This window comes from Paroedura picta, chromosome 6, assembly GCF_049243985.1.
Source record: "Paroedura picta isolate Pp20150507F chromosome 6, Ppicta_v3.0, whole genome shotgun sequence".
NCBI lineage: Eukaryota > Metazoa > Chordata > Lepidosauria > Squamata > Gekkonidae > Paroedura > Paroedura picta.
Genome location: NC_135374.1, coordinates 49115926 through 49140905, shown reverse-complemented (window position 1 = coordinate 49140905; position 24980 = coordinate 49115926). Strand labels below are relative to the sequence as shown.

Sequence of the window (24980 nt, the reverse complement as noted above, 5' to 3'; positions counted from 1 at the left end):
GCTCATCTCTAAAATAGCTGTTCTTTTTTATTTTAAGCTTTTGAAAAGATTTCCTACAGGAGTTAACAGCAGATGGGTTCTGGAAGCAGGGTATTTATTCCTATTTAGACCATTTATTCCTGTTATTGCATATATCAGATGAGTTTTCCAGATGAACAAGTTATTTTAACCAAAGTTATTTTTGCTGTGGTGCACTAATGCAGTGTAAAGCATTTGTTCTAAACACAAGTGATGGTTTATTAGGGAAAATTTATTTAACTCATAATGTTATGTGGAGGCTGTGAAATATTTCTAACATATAATAAAATGTTTAATGGATTAGTCTTCCAAGAGTGTACATATCCAGTTGCTCTGTCTGGTATTCAGAGTATAAATGATAGAACATTTTTTCAAATATAGTGAACGATATATGTAATTCTCAAGTGTGGGAAGACATGCAGATACTTAAATCTGTGAACTGGCCCATGATGAGACAAAGGAGATTTTCTTCAGACTTGTGCTTTACAGAAAAATCTGAAATCAGTAAAAAAAAAATTACATGGGTTTAAATCCCCCCTGAGAACAAAAGTTTGTCAATGCATGTGAAGACGAGGCACATACTTCTGTCTGAGCCTCAACAGTGGGAAGAGGAAAGCCATGGCAGTTGAAGCCGTACTCTATAGGAAAATTCAATAAATACTGGTCGCTGAAAGATTGCCCCCCCCCCAAAAAAAATTACAGCACTATAGAAAGTTATCTGTTCCATATGTCTTGATGTTCCCCAAAACCAAATTTCAAAGACACACCAAGAACAGTTCCTTACATACATTTATTGTGCAGATAATGGTAGATTTTTTTAAATATAGAGGAAAAACGGAGGAAAGAAAAACAATATAAACTGATTTTAGTCCTCATTAGGAAGAAAGGCTTTCAAGGAACAAGTTCTCTAAACAGTAACCAGAATGTATACTGGAATACACATCACTGACTGAAATGTTACTCCAGGATTCATTACCTACCCTCTGAATGATATTGGCACATTATGTTTGTTTGACTCCCTAACCTGCATAATTTTTGGCCTGTCATGCCAGATTCTGTCTACCAGCCCTGTATGGCAGCAGATTTGCAAATCCTTCCATTTTGTTACCTAATTGATACTGCAAAAGTATCTAGTATTACAGCTAGTGTCCAGTATTACAGCTAGAGGATGACAAATAATGCAGTTCACTACAGCAAGCTGACTCTCTTAAAGGAAAGCATATGCCTCTGCTCACCTTATATAACAATTATATAACAAACAAGTCATTCTCTCATATACATAAAACAAAATGCAATAGGCCAGTTTACCGTGACAGGGCAATAGGAAGGGTTGCCAGATGGAAACGTCCCCAAGTACCACAACAGTCTCAAGAGTAGGTGAGGACAATGTTCATGTTTCAGTTCATCCAACCTCTAGTAGATTGCTGAAAAACTACCTTATTTACTTGCAAGGAAGATTAGATTACTTGTTTCCTAAAAGTGCTATATAATGTAAAAAAAAAAAAACCTAATTTGTATGGAAATATAAGATACCCCCCATTTTGTGGTATCCCTTAGGGGGAAAACTAATGTTGCATTTGATTAAATACATTTACTGGAAATTTTGTGGGTTCCCCGGTAATTTATTTTCTTTCAGTTCATCCATGATATATCTGAATTTTACTTTGATTCATTCTGAACTGTTTCCCTTATCTATTTAAAATGTTTTAATCCTGCCATTTATATCTATGACACAAGATGTCAGAGTCCCATTGTATACGGCACTGGTCAGACCAAACCTGGAGTACTGTGTGCAGTTCTGGAGGCCTCATTTCAAGAAGGACGTAGATAAAATTGAAAGGGTACAGAGGAGAGCGATGAGGATGATCTGGGGCCAAGGGACCAAGCCCTATGAAGATGGGAATGTTCAGCCTGGAGAAAGGGAGGTTGAGAGGGGATATGATAGGCCTCTTTATGTATTTGAAAGGTTGTCATTTGGAGGAGGGCAGGATGCTGTTCCCATTGGCTGCAGAGGAAAGGACACGCAGTAATGGGTTTAAACTACAAGTACAATGATATAGGCTAGATATCAGGAAAAAAATTTCATAGTCAGAGTAGTTCAGCAGTGGAATAGGCTGCCTAAGGAGGTGGTGAGCTCCCCCTCACTGGCAGTCTTCAAGCAAAGGTTGGATACACACTTTTCTTGGATGCTTTGGGCTGATCCTGCATTGAGCAGGGGGTTGGCCTGTATGGCCCCTTCCAACTCTATGATTCTATGATTCTGTGATTCTATCTCCATTACATTTTATGGTATTTACAGGGTGGTCCAACAAAGTGGCATTTATGTCAAATCTGGCCCTCCTAATAAATGAGTTCAACAGCTTTGGACTAGAGACTGGGCAATAATTAGCCGTATCTTTGTGTAAGGTGGAGCTTCCCGGGACCAGGGCGCAACCAGAAGTGGCTCCGGAGAAACCACATGCATAATCAGATATTCTGGGTTTTGCCGCCATTGCGTTCCGTCCCGTGCATAAGCGGTTTGCTTTGCTTCTTCCTCCTCCCCGTTCTCCATGCCGCCATTTCAGCAGCCGTGCATAATAAGCCTAAGTGTCCAAGGGAAGGTGCCCTGAATTAATGAATGATTTATGATAGACATCAAAAGTTCATTAATGTGGTCCTATATCTAAGTAATTCTAATGTGGTCCTACAGTTAAGAGCCTGTTAGAAGGAGCTCTTCCACCAGGTATTTGGTTGAGGCTGGGGGGGAGGGTGTCCCAGGACTTACAAACTGGAGGTCCCACCTATTGTTAAGCAGTATTGCTGGTGAGGTAGATTTTGGCCTGAGTGACATCAGTGGATGGATGCAGCTGGAAATGTGAAATGTTTGACTGGGATGGGAAAGGGTGTTTATCTTCCAACTGTGGGATTGTTAACTTGTGAATACTGGGGTTTTTTAATTTGAAAGTGATTTTATTGGATTGTATTGTTTGTTTTATCTTGTTGTAACCCGCCTTGAGCTGACTTAATCAGGAGGGGCTGGATAGAAATTAACTAATAATAATAGTATAATAATAATTACAAGGAGTCCTAATGTGGCCCTACAGTTAAGGAATCTTAAATGTAGATAAGCGGTTTTTAAAGTTTCAAAAGCTATATTATTTTATATATTGATTGATTTTGACTATATAACATTACATAATACAGAATTGTTTTTAAGATTTTTGTCACCAGCCCTGGGCCTCACAGGGAATGGTGGGCTACAAGAATAAAGTTGTTGCTATTATTTTAGCGGCCAGGAATAACAATGGTCCTGTGCATGTGTGCGCCTTCCCAGGTTCTTGTCAGAATCCATCACAGTATTTGGATCAGAATGGTCCATAAGCAGACCAGATAATGCACCTTCTTTTCATGAAGTGGAAGATATAACATGGTAGTCTGTCAAGTACCTTAATCCCAAACCATTTAGGCCCTTAAAAGTTACAACCATATCTTTCAACCTAACCCCATACTGGCTGTCAGTGCTACTAGATATGACATTTGTGTTATTGAAGGTTTTTCTAGACAATCTGGGAGCATCTTCATTTTTTCTGGATTAAGTTGTAGTTTGTTCATCCTCATCCTACCTGTTTCCAGACACCAGTTCAGCTAAACTGTCTCCATAGGTCATGTAAAGGAGAACATACTTGTGACATCATCACCTACACTGCTTAGTGATTTTGTTAAAACATATTGAACAGTGCACACATGAACACAGGAAGCTACCTTCCATTAAGTAAGAACTTTGGCATATCAAGGTAATGTACTGTATCTCCTCAGACAACAGCTTTCCAGGGTCACAGGTGGAGATATTTTGCATCAACTGATACCTTATCCCTTTAACTGAATCTATTCTGCATGCAAGCAAGTGCTCTACCACTGATCCCATCCCTGTGCCATTCATGGTAGTTTGGGTACAACATTGAAAACAATTTAATACTCAGTTTCATCCAATAAGAACTGGACTTGTGATGCCACTGCACATGTAATTATCTTGTCCAAGAATAGAATGTATACCTAAGAACATTTTCAAAAATAGCTGCATTGTGTATTGTGGAAATCACATGCAGAAAGGAAGAATAGATAACCTTAGTCCATAAGTCCAGTCCATCCATAAGTCCAGTCTCTGTCTAGCTGTCTCAGTAGCCAGGACAGGTCAAGCTGCTTATTAATGATTTCTTGTCATCTCTGCTAACTGGTACATTTCTCTGCTAGATCCACTAGTATGAAGTAAAAGAATTGGTAGCTTGAAGTAAAAGCATATGCACACCACTTTCACATATTTTCAAAGGGACATATTTGAAGCTATTCAGACATCATTCCCAGCTTAGTAAGGACACACCAAAGTAAGCCATATTAATTACTTACATTTTACTTTCAAAATGATTGTGTCATCCATTTAGATTTATTTCTGAAATAATCAATAACCTGAAAGGCTATTGTAGAAAAGGAACAGGGAAAGTAAGGAAAGCCTTTAAGATTTCTTCCCCTACTTGTTTGTTTAATATATTATGTGGTCTAAAGCAAATTCTGATTAATTGTATGTATAAATTCAGTTTCTTTTCAGTAACCCTTCTGTATTTCTATTACACTTTTATCTTGTTTTTTTAATTACAATTTATTTTTTTTAATTTCCTTCCCTATTTGAAGCGCTACTCATAGATTCTCCATTCAGACATATAAAAAAGAAATTAGCAAAGGCTGAAATCCCACGTACAGTTTTCTTAAATTCCACTGAAGTCAGTGGGACGTTAGATCCCCTCCCCTTTTTTTTCTGTTTGCAAGTATATTTTTTCAGAGCTCCAGCAGGAAGTTTAACTTACTTTGTGCTAGATGACAATTTTCTCTCCTCTTGGCCTAAGATAATTATCAATAAACTGAAAACTATTGGCCTTTCCCTAGAACACTTGGGCAATTATGAAGAGAGACAAGTCTACAACAAACCTTAGATATAACAAACAACAAATCTTAAATATAAATTATCAAACTTTATTAGCTGGAGCATGCAAAATATGTTCTCCGATATTTAATATATATTTATTGGCTGGGAAGATTCTGGACTATTTCTCTGTATTAACATCACCTTCTCTGAAATGAAGTTTTATGCTGGCAGGTTTAAATTCACCACCAACTGCCATAACCAAGGGCCGGTATTTAACAGTTCCCTTTGCTGGGAGTACACATTAAAACATCCAGAGTCTGTGGACATACCTCCTCAGAGACTACATTATAAAGTCTCTATTGAAAGTAGACATTCATAATCCCACGACACTGCTTCAATATCTACTGAGCAACCAGAATTCCCAGATAACTAAAGTCATCATCTGATTTCTCTACTTAACCTTTTTCAAAGATGAAAAAATAGTAAATTTGAGTTTTAGCTTGAATGGTTTTAGCATTTTACACATATTTCTATGCATCTATGTTCAGTTAATAATGCCAATAAAGATATATTTGAATTTGAAAAGTATATATTTTCAGTATATATATTTATTCATATTCAGTAGTGCAGCTGAGGCTGCATTTTGACAGAAGTGTGTGAAATTATGTTTATTTATTTAGATTTATAGCCCTTTTGACTGTAAAGGAGCCCCTGAAATAATTTTTCAGGTTACAAGGAGCCCCAGAAGTGATGTCAGCTAGCCATACCTCCCTGCCATACCCAGAAATGACATCAATAACAGTGTTAACAGGCAGGATCAAGGAAAACTGAGAGAGAGAGAGGCAGTAGGTGTTTTAAGCCAGCAGTACCCCTGCAGGTTCTGCCCTCTTCCAGGTGTAGAAAGCACAAGAAAACTCACTCACACTCGATAGGGAGGGGGAACAATGGAAGTATCCAGTTTCGTGACCGAGTCCATTATGGCAGGACAGGAAAGGCCATGGACCCCCACCTGAGGCCTCCTTGTCTAAACTGCCTATCAAGGTGAAAAGGGAGGACAAAAGAATATTTGTTTTTGTTTTTTATACTCCATCTTTCTCTATTAGAAGGAGTCTCAATCACCTTCCCTTCCTCTTCCCACAACAGGAACCCTGTGAGGTAGATGGGGCTGAGAGACCTCTGATATTACTTTCTGTGAGAACAGCACTATCAGGGCTGTGATGAGTCCACGGTCACCCCGCTGGCTGCATGTGGAGGTGTGAGGAATCAAATCTGGCTCACCAGATTAGAAGCTACCACTCTTAACTACTACACCAAGCTGGAGAAAGATTTATGCCATCTAAGTTCCTTGGAGGAAGTGTAAAATTAAAAATGCCAATAAATTCCTGCTATTTTGTAGAGTGGTACAATTACATTCTTGTCTTCCGAACACTAAACACTTAGTCTCTCTGAGTTTTCTGTGTGTTTCTTTGAGATGTGGATAAGTTTGAAAACAAAATACACAGATCAAGAAACAGGGCTGACAGGACTGCAGTGTTACTAGGTCACTTATAGAAGCGAAGTAAGTTGCTAAGGTGATCAATCTCAAAGCCAAAAGATTTAAACAATTAAATGTTCAGGTCTTGTGCAGACAGTAAATTAACTACAGTTGAAATAGGACTTCCCGGACATATTTGTTTTAGATCTTGCAGCCTGAAGGCACATGAGTCCCATCATGAATTAAAGATTACATTTGATACATCATTTCCTTTGAGGTAAACATTGTGTTAATAAATCATGAAAGTCTCAAGTGAGCTTCCATTTTTGAGCTATAAGCTTTCCAAAGGAATTTTAATTACATTTTAGAAAGGTTAGCCTTCTTAATTTTTATGTTTTCATTCTGGTGTTTTCTGAGAAACTTTATATTAAATTCCTGAATTATAAGAATTCCTTTGATTTCAGTCAGCACAGTATTTATCATAATTACAATGACAGTTAAATATTATAAAAACTATAAATCATTTTTAAAAGCATGAACACAGTGTTAAGGTTCCATTCAATTAATTTGTTTATTTTCTCTAATCTAAATGATTTCATCAGTTTTAGGAGATTACACACACATCGGTTTCTGTGACATATTTTATTTTGGTAACTTGAACCAAGCTTATTCATGTTCACTCCCTTATGAGTTCAATGTGGGAGGAGCTGCAGTGATTCATTGCGGCTTTTTGAACAGCTGATGCTTATCAGCATATGAGCTTTATCATAAACAGTTACATCAAAGAACTGAAAACATACAGTCTTCAGACTGTATTGGAATTCAGTGTTGTAATGCTAGTTTTTTGCAAGTACGTTTAGACAAATTAATTTGAAATGTTTTACAACATTCCTTGCAGTACAAAAGTTTCTCTTATAAGACCAAAGATTCAAATCTATTTATTTCCTATCCCTTTGAGTTATTTACTAAGGCACAATAAGATATCTAGAGAGACAGAGGCACTGTTATCATCTCGAGTAACACATCAGTGCTCACAACTCCTGTCTTTCTGCCTCACTTCTAATTCTTCTGTAGAATACAATCTTCTGCTGTAAAAACAACCCTGAACATGATGTGATTAACCTTAAGGTCCCATCCGCTCATCTCAAAACCCACCTCATACTTGGCCTGTGCTTTCTATTCATGTTCAACCATCTCATTTCCATATCCTCTTAGTCGCCCTCCCAAGCTGCTATTAGCATAACAGAGCTTTGGCATGACATTGATTGAAGCCAGTTCTTTCTGAATGCTGTATCAAAGCATAATTTGCCAGGAATCAAATCTAATTTATTACGTGCAATATTTACTTTGCTTCAAAACAGTGTTTCATGGAAAAAAGTGTCCAAGGCCTCTAGTCTTAATTGTTGTTCTTTTTTGGAAAAAAAATCTTGTATGTAATATATTTTCTTTTAGAGTCATTGTCTTTGACTTGATATTGATGCTTTCTATTCGGTTTTCTGTGACCCATTTAACATTGAAATAAAAACAATGAATGGTAATTGCTTGATAACCAAGAGTTTGGTTCTAACATTGCAAATGTTTCTTTTATATTGTTTTTCTGTGTGACGGATTTTTAGATAATTGGACAATTTAACTTGGTAAAACCATTATTCTCAACAGCTGTTTCAGGTTCCATGGTGAACATTTTTGTGCAGGCAACATACTTCTATTGACTCTCAGCAGAATGAATACAATGTATCGGATCAACCATTTAGAGTCCAGCTTTTGTTCTTCTTTTCTGACCTTAAGTCAATCATTAAGTAGCCTCTTTTATGCTTAAAATATTCAGTGCATGAAATAAAACTCAAAAACGGAATGAACTGCTTGATGTGCATATGCCTCGTAATAAATATCTGTTTTTGTAATATTGAAGAAAGAGTCCAAGTGCAAAATGTCCCTGGACAAAGCCCTCCCCAAGTATTTTATTTTATAGTTTTATACTGGAATAATGTCAAGGGATGATAAATGTCATCCTTTTTGATAATGTATATACAGTTTCATTGTGGAACCATGAGATTGGGTTTAGAGAGAGATAGAAGTGGATGTTTGTCCATTCAATTTAATTGCTGTTCTGTACTTGACTCTGTCATGCACTCTGCCCTACTTGCCTTCCAGTTTATCTTTTAGAACTTTCACTTGTCATCTTTAGATTGACATCCGCACACTTAGTCCACTTTTCACGCTGCTTTGTATTTACAGTGAAATAAGTGCACAAAAACAAAATCACAATGCAATTGTACATTTGTACTAGAGTATGATTCCTCTCTACACTGTAATATCATCAGTAATTTGTAATGAGGAAAAACATTGGAGTGGAATGTATCATGGCATTACACAAACAATTCTAGCTTTTTCAGAACCTGAGTATCAATGATGAACATTTGGTGTTCATCCATATTTAAAGCATGAAAATTTTCCTTCTGACATAATTTTAAAATTGTTTTGGAAATAAATCATTCCTATAATCTTTTGTCTACTCTGCTACCTTTAGATTATTTGACTTACTAGTAGTAGAGCCCGCTGAAACCAAAATTCAGCGGGCGCTAGGGGCCTGGAGAGCTTTTTTCCTCCCCCCCATCTTCAAAACGGTCCCCAGGCCCCGGGGAAGGTGCTGGGCAGCTCAGCGAGCTGGCCAGCAGCCTCCCTGGGGTCTGGGGAGCCGTTGTCGGTTAGAAGGTGGGGGCCAGAGAGCATACCTTTGCTCTCGGCAGCCAGCAGAGCAATGGCCGCTGGAGTGAAGGTAAGCTCTGGTGGGGGGTAGGGCAGGTTGGGAGGCGCTTTGCGCCTCCCAATTGGTTGTAGTCCGGGAAAACAGCAAATCATTGGCAGTTTGGGGCTGGACTGACAAGCAGAGGGCCCAATCGCTTTGCGCCTCCCGATTGGGCCCTCTGCTTGTCAGTCCAGGGGAAGGGGCCTATCGGCACCCTTCCTCATCCTGGACAGGGCCTGCCCTCGGGGCCCTTACTGTTTTATTTCTTCCGCTCCGCCAGGAGCGGTTAAAGATATTAAAAAGCCCCCAAAACCTATCTAAAGGGGCCATTGACACTGTGGGGGAAGAATGCCAACAGGGTGGTAGGAGAGAACTCCCAGCCCTGGCATTCTTTGGGCAGTGCGTGTGTTGGCATGGCAGCAGGGGGCGTTGCTGAGCTAGGCGTCAATTAAATGGATGGCCTGACACTGCTCTTTTCCCCCTCAAGGAGCCCAAAGTCTTGAAACACCCCCCCTCCATGTTTATGAATTGTTGGACTATTTGTTAGATATTGGATTGTATTATTGCTTAACTATCACAGCTGGCGGAAGTGTAGCATGGGAAGGATCAATTTTGGGGCAGCCAAGCTTGCACCCTGGCCTCCCCCAGATTTGGGAGGCCCCTTAAGGGGATGTGTGGATGCAGAGCCTGGTTGAAGGCTTGCATTTCCAGGGGGCCGGAGGACCCAATAGAGGCTGCTGCCAGAGGGGTCACTCCATTTTTTCAGCCTGCCATTATGTCAAGGATTTTGGGCTGGATAGCCAATGCAACTTATTGAATGACAGGCTGTGATAGGCTGCCTTGTGGTCAGCTGACCACAAAAGGGCAATTTTCTCTTCCCATGCTTGCCACGCTCAATGTTGAATAAAGGCTGTGGCCAAATATTTTATGACAAATTATGGTTGTCAGTGTCCTCATTAGGCGGTAAATATCCTCCTGCAAGGCAATGATTTGGAATGAAAGAAAGCATCAACATAATACTTAACATTTGTCCCATAGTAACTAAGAGTTTTCAAGTCTTAATGTATTATTTTTCCCTCCCTTATCATAGCACCTCCACAGTTTGTGGTAAGGCCGCGTGACCAAATTGTTGCCCAAGGACGAACACTGACCTTTCCATGTGAAACTAAGGGAAATCCCCAACCAGCTGTTTTTTGGCAAAAAGAAGGCAGCCAGGTAAGTTTTCTAATATGTTAATGTATCCAATTTTACATTGTTTAACATATGATTAATGGTATTAATTTGGACAATTCTAATTCTGAAAATACATTTAGTTCAAAAGTAGATAAAATTCTAGTTATAAGATTATAAACAATTATTCATATCTCTTCTTTGGAGAGAAATTTCTCTTACCATCTCCCATATCACTGCAATGTTAGATTGAAGGTGTATATGAAAAAGCTTAGATACCTATTTATTAAACATTAACATTATTTTGTCTTATACTAATAATGATTACTAACAGTAATCTCAAACAACAATAATAATATTCAGCCAGTATCTCTCCTTAATTATTTTGAGAGGAAATAGCACAGATATTGAATGGTTTTATTTTGTTCAGGTAAAAAAGTATATTGATCCTAAAAAAGCAGAATAAAAATTCACCTTGATATGACCAAATTTAAAACCTTAGTGTTTAAAAAGCAGGCAATACAGTCCAATTTATGAAATACACTCAGATGTATAAATATCTTCTAAAATGCATACTGTGAAAAAGCCAACATTTCATTGTGAACTTTCAAATCAAGAATGCTATATTATTATTAGTTCTGGGCAAAAGTAATCAGTACATCTTTAATTCAAAACTATTATAAAATTATATATCTACTTGTAGTAAATATCATCCTGTAATGCAACAGGTGCTAGCTCATGGTTGGGTGTGGGCTTAGTGCCTCTCTTGGAAGCTGGCAACCCTATGAAGAGGTCTCTCTCTGCACAGCAGTCCTGACCCAAGTCAGGCACAAGCACACCTAAGAAATGTGGAATTCCAGTACATGAACCTGCACCTGTCAGGCAACCTTACCTCCTCTCTGCAATGTTTTCTTGAAATAGGCCAAGGGGTGCTATATGGCTTGTTAAGTGGCTGTGGAGGCATTATGCACTTTTGAGGCCCCACTTCCAAATCTCAAGCATATATTTCCAGACCAGGGATAGCCAACCTCCATTTGGGGCCTAGAGATCTCTGGAATTGCTACCCATCTCCAGATTATAAAGATCAGCTTCCAAGACAAAAATAGCTGCTATTGAGGGTAGATCGGTTGTTGTACAGAAGAAACATTTAAGGCTTCCCACACAGGTTGTTATGGATATGAAACTCTTGGGCCCATTAAGCACGGAGGGGAAGGGGCGAGTCAGAGCCTGAAAGGCACCGGCGTAAATCCCCGAGAACGCACGCTGCTGGCAGCGGCCGAGTGCAAGATAGCAGCATACCGCCGAAAAAGCCGTGTCAGTGGAATCCAGGAGAAAGTAGAGTCTGCCCACCGATCAAGGCGCAGGCAGACGCGGCGCCGGAGGGACTGCGTGCATAATCGGTTACTCTGGGTTTTGCCGCCGTTGCGTCCCGTCCCGTGCGTAAGCGGTTTGCTTTGCGTCTTCCCCCTCTGCGTTTTCCATGTGACCTAAAATCGGCATTTCGGCGGCCGTGCATAATGGGCCTTGAGGTTGTTATACAGATGAAACAGGAGGTAAAAGAACTCCCTCAACAACATCCAGTTTCATCTGCACAGTAACCCTGTATGGTGGACCACAACTGTTTACAATGGGGGGGGGGGAGAAAAGACATGCATGCCTTGGCTGCATCTTCCCTCAAGCAGCGACACTGGCTACAGCATTATTGTAAGTGAAAAGGGGCTTTTCTGTGGCCTCCCTGTCAGTCAACTCTTAGGTAGGATGGAAAGCTTTCCCACCTGAAAAGGAAAGTACACAGACTCCCCTGCATTGCTCTTGGAAATGTGTCCCTTGTCTCAGTCAGGGGCTATTAGAGGCATCCTTCACAGCAGGCTTGAAGGGAAGGGGTGGTGTGGAATCCTTGGCAAGAGCAGTAATTGGCCCTGATTGGGGGGAGGTTCCAACAGTAGGAGTCTTTGTAACTTTCAGGATGTTTCAGAAGTACACAGTGCATTTTATTATATTAGACTAGAGTCAAAGCCCGTTGTATACAGGAATACAATGGGCACTAGGATGGATACCTGCACTTTGGCCTTCCTAGGGGCTGGCTACTTGGAAAAAGCTCCTGTCCACCCTTGGACTCTTGATCCTCTCCCCCAAATGTCAAGGAACATTCCTGAACCAGGGGTCACAACTAGGGTTGTGTGATTCGGCCGCTTTGGCGGCCGTTCCCTCCAGGCGCAGCCAGCACCGCGCTGCGGGGGGGAGGGCAGTGCCAGCAGCGGCGTGACAGCGGGCGCAACCATGCAGGCGCGGGTGGCACCGCTCTTCTGGCACCGCCCTCCCCACCCCGCAGCATGGCACTGGCTGCGCCCGGAGAGAACAACCGCCAAAGTGGCCGAATCACACAACCCTAGTCACAACATCTAGCTGTGGCCTGGAAATCTCCTGGAATTGGACATTAGCTCCCTAAGGAAAAAATGGCTGTTTTGCACAAGGAAATCTACAATAACAAATTATCTCCATGCTCCCAATGAAATGGATTCCTTGGGAGGGGAAAATTCTGTGGCAGAGAGGTTGCAGGCCAGGAAAGGTTGGGACCTGGGGATTTGCTGGAATTGCAGATCATTTACAGGCAACCAAGATCAGTGCCCCTGGAGAAAAGCCTGGCTTTGGATCCCATGGAGGTGCAGGGATGCCAGACTCCTGGTGGGAAACAAAGAGAAATCTGGAATCAACAATCGCTGTGGGTGATAGGTCGACACTTGTGGTCCCCTGAGACTGGAGGATAGCTAGCACTATGGGATTTGGAATTGTCACTACCATAGGGGTTTTTAATGGGTATTTTAATGGGACCATACTGTATTTATTGGAGACCTGCCACAAGCCAGCTCTCTGGGAGTAGCAGGATATAAATTTAAACATAAAATAATAAATGCTGGGTGGCAGTAATTGCTAATAACAATAAACATCAAACAATTCATCAACTTGTCACAGTTTCTTCCTTCACTGAAAATATTTAATTGATAGGAAAATTTGCTTAAAGAACTCAAAACCTTTCAGTCAGTACACTGAGAAACCCATGAAATATTATTCAGGATTTGAGAAACCCCAGAAGTGGGAACTCTGGATCCCAGCTGGAGGCTGGCATCCCTGCCACTGGTCAGAGGTACGAGCCTCCAGGTGGGACATGGAGAACCCACAGACTGAAGAGATCAGTTTCCCTGGAGGAAACGGCTGCTTGGGATGGGGACAGATGGCTGTGTTGCACTACCCACTGCACGCACACGCACACACACACACACACACACACACAGAACACAGAAGACAAACACATTCCTCCCTTCTCAAATTGCAAACCTTATTAACCACACAATCACCACACCGTGTAGGAAATACCTCTGTCTCTCCCTCCTTGGATTGCTCTGAGAAACCATTGACCAGAAGGTCTACATTTAAAGAAAAAGTATCCCATGAGCAATTTTAAAAAGGCTTACACCATCCTCCTGCAACAGCTTCTACTGCCTGTGCTCTAAATATAGGCACTCTGGCAATGGCAATTTGTACAGATTGGTGCAGTGGTTAAGAGCAGTAGGTTCTAGTGTGGTGAACTGGATTTGATTCCCTGCTCCTCCAGATGCTTGGTAACCTTGGACTAGTCACAGTCCTGTAAGAAACTGTTCTCACAGAGCAGTTTCTCTCAAAACTCTCTTAGCCTCAACTACCCCCCAGAGAGGGGAAGGGAAGAATATTATAAGCTACCGTGAGACTCTTTTGGGCAGTGAAAAGCAGTGTATGAAAACCAACTCTTCTTCTACTGGGAAGGTACTACTGGGAAACATTGTCTCTCTCCCCCCTCCACATGTTCCCATGGCCTCGTGGTGTTTCGGTGCCCTTTCTACACTTTCCTCATCTTCCATACCATTGATCTCAAATTGTTGTGATGGTCTTGAAAAAACTGCAGCAATACAAAGGTGGTATCCATATGGAAAGGGAAAGTCTCTATCTTCCTAGTCCCACTCATATCAGCATTATTTTCCCTGCTGCAATTGCCTGTGATACAAGGAAAATAAATGAGTTTCAAGTTGGAAATGGCAAATGACAGTTTATTCCAATGGAAAACAATTTTTTCAAACTTTCCATCTAAATAAACTCCTAGATATATCCCATTGTTGGTATCTTTATCAGTGATATGTAGTACTCTTAATATTGTTTGTAAATGAATCCTCTTTGTTAACATGTTCATCATTGGAAATAATTTATTTATGGTGATATATTGGTATATATAGTTCACTTTCTAAATGGCTCTACAGTATCCATTTGGCCCTTATTGGCAGTGTGATTTGAACTGATTGGCTCACTCATGAGTAAACATTCCCAGGGCAGAGGCTTTTCTTGGCTGCCCTGTGTCCCAGAGTGCTGGCAGGGGGCTGTTTCTGGGCTAGCTCTTCTTCCACCAAGCAAACCTCTGAAACTGGTAGGAATTTGGAGTCAGTTAACTGATAACTTATTAGTCTTTCCCGGTTGAGAGCTCCCTCCTGATTGGGGCCCTTTTAATAATACCTGTCTTTAGGAAACAACTGAAGGAATCAAGTAGTGTTACAATAGGGAAAGATGGTAGCAAGCATAGAAGTATTTACAAGTTCAAGTTAAAGCAGAAATGGTATTAAATCTTTTTCAAATAGCAACATAATTTTTTTAACTGGATGCTCTGCCTTGGCAGGCTGAGGGGAGGAGTGTGTAAAGAGAGCAGGCCCCAGCGCGCCTGCCTCTTCCCCCACTCTTGCTGTGGGTAGGGAAGGCAGGCGCGGCCGCTGGCGGCCCGGTACCATGGCCTTAGTGGCCCGGTACCGGGCCGCTGACCAGGGGTTGAAGACCCCTGCTCTTAGGGAAGGAACCCTTATACTTCATATTTAAGAAACAGCTTCCTTAAAGATGAGTTGGTTTTGAAACTGAATCAGTTTGAAAAGTTGTCAGTGGTTAGTATGTGTATCTTCTGTTGAAGTCTGTAGGAGTTTAGCATCATGTAAAATGACTCTTGAAGAGAAAAAGCAAGCTTCTGTTGAAAAAACTTCAAGGTTAATGATACACGTATAGATTTGCAGTACTTTGGGATTTCTTTCATTTTAGAGGGTCCAACTTTGTCCCTCTCCAACTTGTCCCTACAAAAATACAAATTCAAGTGATTATTATACATGAGTACAAATTTGTTTTTCTGCGATGTTTATCTGTGTGTTGTTTAAGGTGGTTAATGTTGGATGTGACATGTCTTTTTGTGATATATTCATTACATTGCTTTGTATGAAAACAATTGTTTCTATTTCCAATAACTTTGAATTGCATTATGCTTTCTTGTTTAGATTTTTCCTTTTGATAAACCAAGAACAAATATTAATCTCTCCAGGGAAAATCTATGGGTTTTAAAAGGTTTTTATTTATATACTAGGAGAAAAGTCCATTTAAAAAAATGGGCCATGGAAGGCCAGTGCATGAGCTGTGGAGGACGAAACAGGGGAAGCCCCCCCTCCTGGGCGCACACATCCGGAGGTGGCTGGCAGGCCTCAGGCGGTGCTGGTGGGCAGGCTGGGCACATGCGAGAGGCCTGTGTGGGCCCAGGAGGGAGGGAAAGCCCCGTGCTGGAGGCCTCACCCAGTGGTCAGCGTGGCCTGGCCAGCGAAGAAGCTGTTGCAGGCCAAGCAGAAAGGCCACCACCACGGGACAGTCACCTGCAGAGGAACAACACTGTGGATCCACACTGTTCTGCACGGTTGTCATATATGTTCCTGACCCAATGTGCAGGAATGGCCATTCAATATGCCTGCTGATGTTGATGGATGTAACCATCCTCTCTCCAACTATCATAGGAACACAGAATCATTCCCCTCCATCCTGGCCTGGAAGCCACCCACCTAGTATGTGGCTGTAGTGTATTGCAGGACAGGGTCAACCCTCTCACCATGCTTGGGGCTCTGGAGCCACCTGCACAGTTGCAGGTTACTGTGTCCCCCTTGGCTCACCCTCCCTCTGTGGAAAGACAATATAATTATGGAGGAAGACCAACTCTCCTGCCCTGCTGGCAATTTAGCACTATAGTGCTAAATTTAGAGAGTTTTTAAAAAGTTGACAGAGTGTACTGCAAAAAAGGCGGGATATTTTAAAGGAACCTTTATCATTCTTATTTTTAATCTCACTGATTGTTTTCTCTAACATGTCATTTGTTTCATCATTAGCATTCCCTGTCAGTATTATTTAAATTTTGGGAACTGATAGAGATAGATATTCCAACATACTATCAGTTAAATTTTTCTAGATGTGCCTAATAGTAACATCATGAATAATCTTGGTCACTGGTGCCATTAAGCATCTTGCTTCATTTACATATTCACTAGCTCTTTTGGTTTTGCATTGTAATGCAGATCTTAAGCTTGTTCATATTGCTGTTCCAAGCACCTGGTTTAGATATATATGCTTAAAGTGCAGCAGTGTGGGCCCCAGTAAGAGGGAGATTGTTTCAAGAAGAAAATGTGACACCATTTTTTAAATTATACCAGGAAGAACTGATGTGTTAGCAAACATTTTAGAAACCTTTTTGTAAAAGAGGCTTAATAACATGGTAATGTTTATGTAAAGTGGGCTTATAGTGTCACACTTGAATCTAATAAAGTGGACATCCATCATGTTGTAATAAAGAGAAGAGCTTCTAATTAAAGTAGGACATCATTTGCAGGATTAAAGTCATTTAGCGTAATTGAAAAGTGTTAATACCCTATTTTGTCCTCTTCCATTGGTATCACTTCAAGGGTAAAACATTTTAAGGTGAAAATGTGTCTTGTGTCTTTAATTGAATGTTATTACCTACTGATTGTAACATGTTGAAGCTGTTTAATTACAAACCTAGAAAATTAATTACAATATTGAGACCCAAATCCCAGGAGGTTAGAATGTTCTTGCTTTTTTGGCAAATAAATGTAACAGTGAAATTGATACCTTAGTTGTTTATAATCAAACCTTGAAACATAGCTCAATGTGATTCATTATACCCACATGTTTTTTTCTTAATTGAGCTGCAGCAAAGCAACAGAGGTTAACCAGGTTAATGCTTCCACCCTAATATGAAATTTTACAGGCTTGGTTGTAAGACTATTAATTTTTAAAAAATATCCAGTCACTATATTTTATTATCAAATTCAAGAACATGATACTTCAGCCTTCTCTAGATGTGTCTATTACAAGTACTTTCCCCCCCTCAGATAATTTTCCTGTCATTGAATTTTGCCAGGGGATCTTTTCTTCCTCATCAGAAACTGTCTGTTTTATAATACCTCTGTGGTAGTGCTGAGTTCAGCTACTTATATTAGTTCTCTCCAATAAATTATACAACATCCTTCACTTTGGACCTGTTCCTCCATCCTGTCTTGCTAAGTACAGCCAGCTGGAAGGGAGGAGATCTGTTCCCACTGGAGTTAGTCTACTGCCAGTTTATGCATCAGCAGCTGGTCCTTTGTATTTGGTAACGATCTCCCTGATGCTTCCAGTTGAACTCCACAGAAATACACCAACCTGATGTCAGGGAATGTGTGTACTTTTTTGACCCCATTCTTCTAAGTGTAGTGTAATTCCAATAACATAGATAAGTTCATTCCAGTGATTTTCTCCTTACAACCTAGTATATTACCAGTTTTCTTGAAAAAAATACAATACACAGGTTTTTATACTTTAAAATAGAAGTCCATTACACCAAACAATACAATGGCCTCTAGGCTGCCAGAACACCCTTTTAGTACTCCTCCCAAACCTACAAAGCTAGGGAGAGTATTGAAATGGAGTGCAGGCCATGTAACAACTGATCATGACAGCCACAGGGCTGTCATGATCAGCTGTAGGTGGGGGCACGTTCCCTTTAAACACTCCCCGCTAGCCTGCTAATTTGTAATGCTGGGGCCTGCTCTCTTTACACACTCCTCCCCTCAGCCTGCCAAGGCAGAGCATTTAAAAGGAGCAGATCCCCAGTGTTACAGCTGATCATGACAGTTCCACAGGTGTCATGATCAGCTGTAACGCAGTAGTGTGTTTCCTTGAATGACTCCCAACCTTCACAGGCAAAGCTTTGCCTACAAAGGTAGGCGTTGCATTTTTTAAATTCTCTAGGCTCTGCCTGGAGGCTTTGGAAAGTTCAACTTGTCAGAAATATGCATACTCAATTATATTGTTTAGATAATATATTCTGCTAAAATATGTTACTATTTTTTCCTGTGGACTGACAGTCAAAACTTGATCCCATTTGATCACTGGCTGCCGGTATCCTGAACATACTGAAGGACTGTGGTCATGTAGAATGTTAGTCAGTAAACTGTAAACTATAAATAAAGATGATTTAGAAAAGTGGTTCCCAAATGTTTTTGGGCTGCCACCCCCATGGTTCCAAGATCATGTCCCTAGTGCCCTCATACATGCACATATGAACACACACCTCTTTCCTGATGTTAGGATGCAAATTGCCTACCCTTCTTTTTTTGTTAGTTGTGCAGCAGCCATATTTTAGTCTGGAAAAAAAAATTCTTTGTAAAAGTCATTTATAAAATCCCCTTTGGGTCCTCACTGGGGAGAAAGACAAATGGGGAGAGAGAAGTAAGCAATTGAAAATCCCATGGCCAGAGCAAAGAGGAGAAAGTTTTTACAGCCTCCCAAAGATGGAGACTTTTAGGGAAAGGTTGCCAACACGGGTTAAAAAATTCCTGGAGATCTGGGGTGGATCCTGGGAAGAACAGACTATGAGAAGGAGATCCACAGCATACCTTGTAAAGCTGTTGTTTTCTTCAGGAAGCTAATCAGAGTTGACCCTGGTCAGCAATGAGATAAGTGACCACTACTACCCAGAGGCTGGGCATGACAAGGGACCTTGGAACACTTTTTGCTAGGAGAAAGCAGCTGCAGCAGGAAAAGTCAGACTTCCCCTCCTCCTACTGCCCCAAAATTCCTCCCCGCCCCTCCTGGATCCTTCCACTATCTCGAGGGAGGGGGTACCACCCACTTTGGGAATCCCTAATTTAAAGCCAGCATGGTGTAGTGGTTAAGAGTGATGGCCTCTAATCTGGAGAATTGGGTTTGATTCACTACTCTTCCACATGCAGAGCTCTCTCAACCCCACCTACCTCACATGACATCTGCTGTGGGGAGAGGAAGGGAAGGCAATTGTATTCTGCTTTGAGACTCCTTTGGGTAGCGTCAGACCGCCGCCCGAGGGAACCCCCAGCAGTCGTGCGAAGCGCGGCTGCTGGGGGTTCCCTCCCTGCTGGACTCACGCGCCTTCTCCCCTTTCAAAACCCCTTTTTATAAAGGGGCTTTGAAACTAGTAGCTTCATATTCTGTTCAATAAAATACTACTTCCTTGTGCTATGTTTACTTTGTACAGGAAGTTCCTTAGATTCTTCTGTACTTTTATTCAATGTAAATACATAATTGATTGTAATTATATTGTTCAATAATGTTTCAGGTTATTAATATGACTATACAGTTGCGTAACCTGATCTGGTTAGCCCACGTTAGCGTGATCTGGTCAGATCTTGGAAGCTAAGCAGGGCTAGTATTTGGATGGGAGATCATCAAGGAATACCAGGGTCATGACATGAAGGCAGGTAATAACAAACCACCTCTGAATGTCCCTTGTCTTGGAAAGCTATCAGTCAGCCATGACTTGACAGCAACAACAGAAATACCAAATGTACTTGGATGAATTATTTTTGGCATACGTGCCATGTATTGATGTACTGTGCATTGTTTCTTTGCAGAATCTTCTATTTCCAAACCAGCCTCTCCAGCCCAACAGCAGATATTCAGTGTCACCTACAGGAGATCTCACTATTACCAACATTCAGAGATCTGATGCTGGATACTACATCTGCCAAGCACTCACTGTTGCTGGGAGTATTTTAGCAAAAGCTCAATTGGAAGTTACAGATGGTAAGATATTAAGATGTTTGCTGGTATTTTTATCTATAACACAAATGTATTTGGTAATTATAGGTGTAATGGATTAACTATACCTGGGGTGTGGGGGGGGGGAGCATCACTCTTTTTGTCTCTTCAGATGCAGTATCTCCTGATTTAGCAACCAGCTGATAAACCTTGAGTTAATAATGTTCAAGTGACAAACATTCTTTATCTACAGCTTATTAACTATAAAGCTTGAAGGTTCCATTTCAAAGCTTTCTTTCCTGCTGGCTGGCTCATAGTCACTATAAAATAGAAACACATATGAAGTAATTAGCCAGCTTAGTGCTCTTTCATAACTTTGTTTTATGAGAATGCTTGCTGTTGCAATATTAGCTGCTGAGCATTTCATATTTAAGTTTCTGAGTTAACAAGTCCGTTCAGTTATTGTAGAAGACCAGGAGAAATTTGCATGATGGTATGACTTGAAAACTTGTGATTAAAAAAATCAATGAAAGTAGACTGGAAAATGTGTCATAAAAAGTGGGCACATGACAGGAGAGGGAATTCTCAGTTAAAGGAAAATATATGAAAAGAGATGAATAATCTCTATCCATAATATGTTTGTAGTTTTGTTCTTCATGCATGAAGTATGTTAGAATACTAAATGTATTCATGAAATGTTAAGAGACAGGGTCCATTCTTCAGCCAACTGTTTTAATGTGTTTCACTTTGGACAAGGAGATGGAGAACTGTAACACGAGCATACATTTAGATGCTTTAGATTTTCTTCAGTTAATGTTGTTGCTATTAATATTCTTCATGGAATTTGAACTGTTAATGTTAGTAAAGATAATGAACGCAAATTTCTATGTAATAAACCACTCATTTCAGTCTGGGGCCATAATAAAAATGCTTACTGGCAGACTTTGATGAACATGTGTACTTTGATGAACATGTGGTTTTACTTGTCCTATGGAGATCTGAGAACATTCCCACATGGAGGGGTAAAAGACATGTGGCCTCCTGCTTGCAAATGTGGGATGGTAAAAGTCACGTTTGCAGCCTTCGATACAGGAGACCCCTCCCGCATTTTCCCTCTGCCCAGTAACGGCTTTTTGCCTCCGGACGAGGCTACAAAGGAAAATAAGTTGAACTTCTCCCCCCCCACCGATCCTTGGCTTGTCAATCACAGCATGCCACCAATCACAGCATAAGAAGAAGAACCTATCCCGGGCTATATTAAACAATTTAACAATAAATACAAATAAACGTTTCTTATCTCTTCTTATATTTTTATGTGTATAAGCACAACCAGAACGGCCTCTAGATTAGACCGTTTTCAATTTTGTTTTCCTCAGTGGTTGTCCTTCTTTAAATTATATTATATATATGTGGCCTTTGGCTCTCAGGTTTGGGGAGGTCTGTTCAAAAGAGGGATGAGTCTTTTGAACAGACCTCCCCAAACCTGAGAGCCAAAGGCCACATATATATAATATAATTTAAAGAAGGACAACCACTGAGGAAAACAAAATTGAAAACGGTCTAATCTAGAGGCCGTTCTGGTTGTGCTTATACACATAAAAATATAAGAAGAGATAAGAAACGTTTATTTGTATTTATTGTTAAATTGTTTAATATAGCCCGGGATAGGTTCTTCTTCTTCTGTTACAATAATTTTGAACCGTCCCTTTCTTTTCGTGGTGTACACCAATCACAGCATAGCAGTTCTCTCATGGAATGAACCCTTCTTCCCCCCTCTTGAGTCCTGAAATTAATTGTATTTTTTTAAAGACACTGTTACGTTGCCAAGTGGTAATGCCACAACATAAAAGCATTTTTAATAAAGAATTAACACTTCCACATTGCTATGGAGAATGAGACAGCATCCCCCCCTTTTGGGGGGGGATTTGTGGTGTTTCAGACTCTGTTTGCATTTGGGTAGATGTATGAGAGGCTGAAAATGGTAACTGGACCCCAAGGAGTGATTGTGTGTGAACCATGGGCTTAAAAACAAAGCACATTCATTCCTTGATGATCAGGGGAAGGCTGCTTCATCCTGCACCCTCCCCTTTCCCTGTTCATTCCCCACCTCCAGTAAAGACGATCGGAATTGTGTTTTGCGTGACTGATCCCAAAAAGACAGTGAACATTTTAAAGATTTAATTTTACATTTGAAAATGTTGCTTTATAGTCCCACAGCAACATGGACCATTCCATTTTTAAAAAATGCTCAGAGCAGGAATTGGAGAGGGGAGGGTACGTGCCAGGGTGAGACAAAGCTAGAGAGAGTATCACGCATTTCACCCTCCATAAAGGGTTGCCTCTGGTTCTTCACTAATGGGATGCAAGATAAAAAGTTGCAAATCCACCCTTAGGCAAATCTGGGCAAAACTTGAGCCAGTCCCTGGACAGCCTCAGGATGCAGGCAACATCATGTGGAGGGAGCTCTAAAACCCACCAGCAACCAGAGGATGTCCAGAGGTAGATTCCTTGTGCCGAAACAGTCTGGATGTTCCATGAAAAGGGGGTGGGAAGCTAATCTGGTTTTTCACTATTGCATATTTGTAATGAATGACAGATAGAGAACAGCAGCAGCACACTAGTAGTCTGGACATGGATTTGATGTGTTTCCTTTGTTTTCCAAAACAGCGTTTTTATGACAAGGAAAGAGAATTTCTTCCTTGTCCTTGCATCTTTCCAAGTGTACTGCTAGTTTCTAGAGATTAAAGTCTAACCTTCATTTGATGACCTCTTCAGTCTCCTCTCTCTTTCACACTTGATGACAAAATGATGCATTTTCATACAAGTCAAATTTACATGTAGATTAAAAGGACATTTAAAATTAATGGAAGAGCAGTATTTTCTTAAAATATGTCTGCAGTGCTGTCTGATTCAGTACCATGGCTGTGATTGGAATAAATAGAGCACACAAATATTGGCCAAGAGAACATTGAGCAGTTAATGTTTGCACCTGCTGGTGCTGAAAAGATTTACTGCATTAAGACCTGAAAGAAGCAAGTCAGGTTCAAGGATATCAATGTTGAGACATTTTCCCATCAGATAGTCAAGCCTTCTGCTGTGGTATCCACTCCTAAGTTTTTTGGGGGTTTCATTTTTTTTCCCCTCCTCTGTCTATTCAAGTAGTCATTAAGTGAAATTCCTGCTTCAAAGGGGAAATCCTATAATTTGTATTTCTCGTGCATTTAGTTATTTTCATTAAGTCAATATTCTTTTTCACCAAGAAGGATAGTTATTTATCAGTATATACAGTATGTTTCCTATAATATATAGTAGCTATAAATAAAGAGTGAAACAGTGGTAATGCTTAAGATGTTTTCTGCAACCCAAAACTTTAATGTATTTAGACTGTAATCCTGCATTTAATTACACATATCCAAGTTGTATGGATTTCCATAGTGCATAATCTGTTTTGGACACCTTAGCTTGACTTTGTATGCTTAGAAATTCAGTTTTATGTTTGAAAAACTTAAGTAATGCAGAAAGAGTAGAACCATAGCATAAGACTGTTTCTGTATCATATGGGTAAATATAGGGTACAAAAGGATCATCTTAATTAAATAATTTATTCCTGTTTTTTATATTGATGAGAGGCTACCTACAAAGTTAGAAAATATCGCTTCTTTTGAATCTTACATTGGCACATATTTTGAGTTAGCTTTCTGGTGTTCAGATGGTGATTTCCAGTTTTCTCCTCGGTCTCACGTTTTCTCTTTTGTTAATGAGTTAATAATAGAGATAGTCACTAATTTTGGATATGTTTTGTGTGCTGTAGATTAGGTTTTGGTCTGATTCATATGGTAGCAAACTGTTCAATATGACTGTGACCCTATATGACGTGTTTAAGTGGTTACATTTTTAAGGTGATTGGAAATATTTTAAGCACAAGTGTTTGTATGAGGAAAGATACTAGCTGTAATAAAATGTGCTGAGTTGACAATAATTTTGCTGATTAAGAGTTATGGTGGGATCTTTTTAATATATTCAAAATTCAGATATACTTTCTTGAAACACCACCATAAAAGTACATTTTCTCTGTCTCATGGAAAATGAAATCATTTTTAAAAATTAAGAGAGTCCAAGCAATTTCCTTCAAAAGAAAATTAAGTAAGCATCTCAGTCTTATAATGGCACATTATGCAAATATACTAAAAGCTTCAATATACCTGTCAGCATGAGTGTAATATACAAAATTCAATTATTAATTCTATACAACTTAGCTTTTTTCCCAGTGCACTTTAATATTAAAAGCCAAACTCAATTTCCTGTAAATTATTCATCATTCACTCATGTTGTTGTTTTATACTCATATTATTGTTTTATACTTCTGGTTGTATAGACATCACTAATTGCTATTTATGTACGCATTCTGTATTTCCATACCATTAAAATAGTATCGTTTTCTTCAAGCTACCCCATAAAGACTAATACTTTTGCCCCAGTACCTTATATGAAGACGAGTCAACATGAGTTTAACTAGTTTATTTAAATTTATTCAAACTTCTGCTCTATCCATCATGGTAATATTTAATTGAGGGTTGGCTGTACTAGGAAGCCTGTTAATGGCTGCCTTCATTCTGCCAAATCCACCCTGGCTCCAAACTTAGCCAGCAGCTACTGTCAGCCTCATTTATCCTTACCCTCACATGGAGTGCTGAGAGGTGCCTAGTCCCAGCCCTCTACCCTGATACACTGTTAAGTCACTATCAGGTTCAGGATAATGCTCCTTCCTAAGCCCTCTCCCA

The 24980-nt window shown here is 40.2% G+C and overlaps 1 protein-coding gene across 23 annotated transcripts in view; it reads left to right on the top strand.

Moving 5' to 3' along the window:
- The window catches only part of ROBO2 (roundabout guidance receptor 2), a 1095356-nt gene that overhangs the window by 934188 nt on the left and 136188 nt on the right, over nt 1-24980 (top strand). For all 23 annotated transcript variants that reach the window (XM_077342393.1, XM_077342394.1, XM_077342374.1 and 20 more), the window contains 2 exons: nt 10229-10353; nt 20073-20244. In XM_077342393.1, the coding sequence (XP_077198508.1) occupies nt 10229-10353; nt 20073-20244 (297 nt within the window). The remainder of the gene's footprint in view (nt 1-10228; nt 10354-20072; nt 20245-24980) is intronic.